Here is a 5,984-nt window from a genome sequence, read left to right as displayed (position 1 = left end):
ACCAGCGTTAGAGCCGCCCACATGTAGGATTTCTGTTACAGCAGCACCAGTGTCAGAGCCGCCCACATGTAGGATTTCTGTTACAGCAGCACCAGTGTTAGAGCCACCCACATGTAGGATTTCTGTTACAGCAGCACTAGACAACTAAGACAGTGTGTGACCAAAAAATAAAGACAAGGACCAGAGAAAACATGCTTATATGACAAACTGAGAAATTCAGCCAACCAACATGCTGTGAGTCCCCCGCCCACGACACTGCCCTACAAGGATGGGCGAGCTCCGGGCACCTCGCAGGTCGGACCAGAGCCGGAGGCACAGGGCCCTTGAAACTATCAAAATATCAGCATGAACGCCATATCTCAGAGCAGCCACGGAGTCTGGGCGAGACGTTCAGGTCATCTCTCAAGACTTCATTTTCCTCCCCCGGGCGACGTGGACGCAGGTATCGGCGGAACACGTGGTAAACACCGGCAAGTGCTGGGGAACACCAGGCCAGGGACCACCTCTGGCACTGAGGATCTCTCTGCAGAGGCTTCGCTGAGCCTCCGAGGGCAGAGCTGCAGCTCCTTCCTTACAGCACGTCAGAGTAACTTCCGATCACACTCAAGGGGTCTGAGGATTTCCTGTAAAGGCACGCGCTTTTACACAGCCTCACACTTTTCCACAAGCTCGCACCTGCTGCCACATTCCATGGGAGCCTGTCCCAATGCACGTTCTCAGGGATGATATCTGCATTTCAGCTTTGAAACAGAGCTGTGAGGGGTCAGTGGTACACACGGCAAAGCCAGGCATAGCCGTGTGGTCCCCTCTGCAGATGCCAGCCACCTATTAGGAGGGGTCTGGAATGTACGCACCCCACAGCAGAACTGGCCTGGCTGTGTGCTTTTTTTAAAATGTTTTACTTCCCTTGTGGTTCTCACACTCTCTTATTTTTAAATTTCTGACAGACACAGGATTCAAATTCTACACGTGACACCGAGACTCAAGACTGAAGGCCTCCACGCTGGCCCTCTGCTCCTGACCCTTCTGGGAGGAAGGCAGGCATCCTCCTCATGCATGGCGGCCCCTCCTGCGTTCAAGCACCACAACACCCACCCGCCCACACCTGCTTGCAGGCTCATTTCCACAGCACCCAGAAAGCTGGTTCAGGCGCCTTCCTCCAAAGCTGGGGGGGCAGGGAGGAACCAGAGAAGTAACCTCACTGCGAGGTGTCCTGGGGCCTAGGGCAGAGCCCCCCGTGCAGGGAGGTGGGCCAGTGGGAGATTCGAGGATACCACAAAGGAAGACAGAACACGAGCCTGGATGGGAAGGAGTGGTGAGCAGGACATCGGGATCCTGCCACACAGAAGGTTCCTACAGATCAAACAGCAGGAAGACAAAGACCCACCAAGGGGCAAGAACGGCCTACAACATGAGTCGGCCTTTCACAGAAGGGAAAGGGTGGAAGGCCAAAGACACACGTAATTGTCCACCTGGTCAGCGGCAGGGAAAAGGCAAGTGTAGATAACACTGCCTACAAACAGGCCACCCACCACGCAACCAGTATGTCAGCAGAGCCCTGCGTACAGGTGAGGCCGTAGGGGCGGCGGGCAGGTAAGGCCGTGGGAGGTGGCAGACAATCCACTCGGGAGGACACCCTGGCGACGCCCAGGAAGACGGAGATGCACCCACCACACCATCTGCCTGGGAGAGGCTCAGGGACACACGCAGGAGACAGCTCCCCACGCTGTGACTTAGCTGAACCAGGGGAAAAGGGGAAGCACGGGTGCATATGCTCGCTCCCGTCCCCTCATACGCCATCCCCTCGTCCCCATCCCCTCATCCCCCGTCCCCTGGTCTCCTATCTCCTCACCCACCATCCCCTCACCCTCCGTCCTTGTCCCCTCATCCTCGTTCCCTCATCCCTGTCCCCTCATCCTCGTTCCCTCATCCGTCCCCTTGTCCTCCATCCTGTCCCCCATCCCCACCCACTCACCCTCGTCCCCTCATCCCCATCCCCTTGTCTCTGTCCCCTGTCCCTGTCCCCTTATCCTCCATCCCTGTCCCCTCATCCCCCATCCCGTCCCCCATCCTTGTCTCCCCATCCCCCATCCCCTCATCCCCGTCCGCTTGTTTCCATCCCCTCATCCCCATCCCTGTCCCTTCATCTTCTGTCCCCCATCTCCCCATCCCCTGTCCCCTCATCCCCATCCCCTCGTTTCCATCCCCTTGCCCCCGTCCCATCCCCCCTTCCCCCACCCCCATTCCCTCATCCCCCATCCCCTCATCCCTGTCCTATCCCCTCATCCCCATCCCCTCATCCCCGTCCCCCCATCCCCAACCCCTTGTCCCAGTCCCTTCATTCCCGTCCCTTCGTTCCCCATTCCCTCATCCCCATGCACTCATTCCTCATCCCCTCGTAGGTCGCTGCTTTGCTGTTAGAATGAGCGAGTTGGCGCCACGGGCATCAACATGGACAAACCCCCTAAACTTGTAGAGCCCAAAAAATTGCAAAATATGGAGAGTAGGATGCACGTGATCTCACATTTTAAACATAAGAATCTAGCACTCACTCCTGAAGGCATGTAGAGGCAGAGGGTAGAGAGGCAGCTGGCAGGGCGACAGGATGAGGCAGTGAGAGAGAGAGAGAGGGTGGGAGCCCACAGGAGACAGCAAGGAGAAAAGGTATGCATACTTCAGCTCTCCCTTCAAAGGGTGGAGTCTAATCTCCTCCCCTTGAGCCTGGGCTGGACTTAGTTAACCAACAGAAAAAAGGCTGAACTGGCAGTCCGCTAGGTCATAAAAGGCCCTGTTCTCCTCCTTTTTCTCCCTCGAGTCACTCACTCACTCTGGGGCAAGCCAGCCACCATGTTGTGAGGACACTCAAGCTGCCCTACAGAGAGGCTCACGTGGCAGAGAATTGAGGCCTCCTGCCAACAGCCACGTGAGTGAGCTTGGAAGCAGACCCTAGCACCAGTCAAGCCTTCAGATGAGGCAGCCCTGGCCAACAGTTTGGCTGTGACCTCCAGGAAACCTTGAGCCAGAACCACCAGCTGATAAGCCCCTTCTCAATTCCTGACCCACAGAAACTGTGAGACAACAGACATTTGTTATTTTAAATTGCTAAATATGGGCTAAATATAAGAAAACCAAAGACACAAGGGAAAGATTAGTCCAAATGACTAATGGACCACAAGTACCACAGCCTCCACCAGACTGAGTCCAGCACAACTAGATGGTGCCCAGCTACCACCGACTGCTCTGACAGGGATCACAATAGAGGGTTTCGGACAGAGCTGGAGAAAAATGTAGAACAAAATTCTAACTCACCCACACACAAAACAAAAGACCAGACTTACTGGTCTGACAGAGACTGGAGAAATCCCCAGAGTATAGCCCCCGAACACCTTTTTAGCTCAGTAACGAAGTCACTCCTGAGGTTCACCCTTCAGCCAACGGTTAGACAGGCCCATAAAACAAAACGAGAAGAAATGAGCTCACCAGCCTAGGGGCAAGGACGAAAAGGCAGGAGGGGACAGGAAAGCTGGTAATAGGGAACCCAAGGTCGAGAAGGGGAGAGTGTTGACATGTCGTAGGGTTGGCAACCAATGTCACAAAATATGTGTACTAATTGTTTAATAAGAAGCTAGTTTGTTCTGTAGAGTACAATTAAAAATAAACAAATATGGGCTAATATAACAATCTTGTATTTCATTTCAGAGAGATGACTCTGGTGATGGATTAAATGGAGGACAGAAAGATTAGGGGCAAAGAAACCAAGGAGGAGGATGTCTCAGTAGTCAGGAAGCCTGAGGCAGGACAGCTGTGGGAGGGATGGAGCGGGGGTGGGTTAGAGAAATGCTCAGGAGACAGGCCTACCAGGCCCACAGAATTGAGTGATGGGGCAAGAAGAGGGTGGGAAGCAAAAGGAATTCTAGGGGTCTTTGGGGGAAGAGGGTACAGTAATGTGCCAGTAACAGAAAGAAAAGAAAGAAAAAGAAACAAAGAAGAAAAAGGAAAAAAGGAAAAGGGAAAGGAAAGGAGACAAGCAACCTTCAGGTCTCCTGGTTTGCTTCCTTGGGGAAGCAAAGAGGGAGAGGGGTGGCTTTCCAACACTGAGTGTGATTCACCAGGGATGCCCACCTTCTCCTCAGAACATTCACTGTCTAAACCCCAGGGCTCTGAAGTATTACAGCCAATAAAAAAAGTTAGCAATCTGGATTTGCACCCCCGCACAGTCACTGGAAGGACTACTCCAGAGAACCTACCAGTCAGGAAAACAACACTTACAGTCTAGCATGTGGGTCTAGAGCAGCGCCATCTCAGAGAACTCTCTCCATATCTGTGCCATCCAATATGGTGGCCACCAGCCACACATGGCTATTGAGCCCTTGAGCCAGTGCGACTGAGGAACCGAGCTTCTAATTGTATTTCACCTTAACTGATTTAAAATTAAATGGACTCTAGACGCTCGAGCCACTGTTCTCCCACGAGAGCAGCCCAGGCACCACTCACCTGACCTAAGACACACACAGCAGATGCCCTATGACACACAGAGCACTTGATTTTGAATGCGATGCGCATTCAGAACCAACACCCCATAAAAGCGGGGAGTCAGATCACAGATAATGGTGGGGTGACAGGAAAGTCAGGTAACTTTTCAAGGCCACAGGTCACCATGTGGGAAGGCCTGCGCGCCAGCCGTGTACCTGCCCCAGAGCCCACGTGGGAAGGAAGCGTCACACTGGTGGGGCCCAGCAGGTGGCCTACTTTCCCACCACCTCGGCCTCAGATGCTCAAAGGTCGGTCTTCTCCTTCATTTCCAACACTTAATCGTAAGTATCAGCAAGTCCCAGTCTTACTGCTTCAGCTCCTTTCACACTCAGAATAGTCAAGTAGACATGAACAAAATCACGCAGACACGTGACACACTTGCACCCCCCCCCAATGATGCCCTTCCAAGCTGAGCTCTTTGAGAATAGCAAGTCTCCAAATACACTACAATGAACGTAACCCCTTCCAGTAAAACACAAAGGGCCCAGGGCCTTTTTACATAGTCTAGTAAATTCTATTTCTCTTCTGGAATTCTGCCAAGGAGACTGTGCTGTAAGCAGAAATAGGGAGGAAGTGATGGTAAGGGTGCTCCTCATGAGATTAGCATTTCCTTCTAGACCACAATTCAAAAGCATCACTCCAAATCTCTAAGTCCCTAAACAAAGGCATGTGCCAGCCTTCCACAAGACCAGGACTCCTTCAGACAATCCTGAGTGAAGAGCACGCAAGGTAAGAGGGCCCGGCTCCGGCTGCATCTCCTGAGAACGGGTGGACTGCAGCTCTGCCTCAGACTGGGCTCCCACACCTTCTCACTTCCCAGACTCTCCCCAACAGAGGAGGCTGCACCCAGGTGGGGCAGGCCACTCCACTACCCCAGACACCTGCAGCTCAGGCCCCCATGCATCCTTCAGACCCCAGGGAATGGGGAGCAGGCTCCTCCTGCTTCCTTGGAGGGAGGGGGCGAGGCAGGGCAGGATATTCTGAAGGCAGGCAACAGCCTCCAGGTGCAAACCCATAAGCTTAGCTTTCTTCTCAGGCACATTTTAGTTCAAAGAAAAGCAAAGAATGATCAAATTAACTCTGCGAAGCAAACGCTTGCCATTCGCCAAAACCAGCCTCACCCCCAAGAACCACAGACTCCAGGAAGTGGAGCCTCCCCTCCACCCCCACGAAGTAGGAGCATTCAAAACCGCAGGGAGAGCCTCACCCGTTTCATTTTTAAAAAGTCCAAGGCCGGGCGCGTCCACCGCGAGTCCTCCTCGCGCCTCCGCTTGCGCCGGCTCTTCTCGTCCAGCACGCACGGCTGCGAACGGCTCCGCAGCAGGCCCGGGCGCCGGCTCAGCTCGGGCGTGGCGGTCGGGGTGCTGCTGGCCGAGGGCAGGGCACCAGCCGCGTCTGCAACGTGCTCCTGCGACAGCGAGAGGCGGCGCCACGAGGACGGCTCGCAGGGC

The 5,984-nt window shown here is 54.1% G+C and overlaps 1 protein-coding gene across 1 annotated transcript in view; it reads right to left on the bottom strand.

Moving 5' to 3' along the window:
• FAM53A (family with sequence similarity 53 member A) overlaps nucleotides 1-5,984 on the bottom strand; it is a 44,677-nt gene that overhangs the window by 14,155 nt on the left and 24,538 nt on the right. The window contains exon 5 of the mRNA XM_023737990.1: nucleotides 5,741-5,984. This exon is cut by the window's right edge and continues 526 nt beyond it. Within this exon, the coding sequence (XP_023593758.1) occupies nucleotides 5,741-5,984 (244 nt within the window). The remainder of the gene's footprint in view (nucleotides 1-5,740) is intronic.

This window comes from Trichechus manatus, unplaced genomic scaffold, assembly GCF_000243295.1.
Source record: "Trichechus manatus latirostris isolate Lorelei unplaced genomic scaffold, TriManLat1.0 scaffold00111, whole genome shotgun sequence".
Classification (NCBI taxonomy): domain Eukaryota; kingdom Metazoa; phylum Chordata; class Mammalia; order Sirenia; family Trichechidae; genus Trichechus; species Trichechus manatus.
This window is presented reverse-complemented; position numbering and strand designations above follow the sequence as displayed.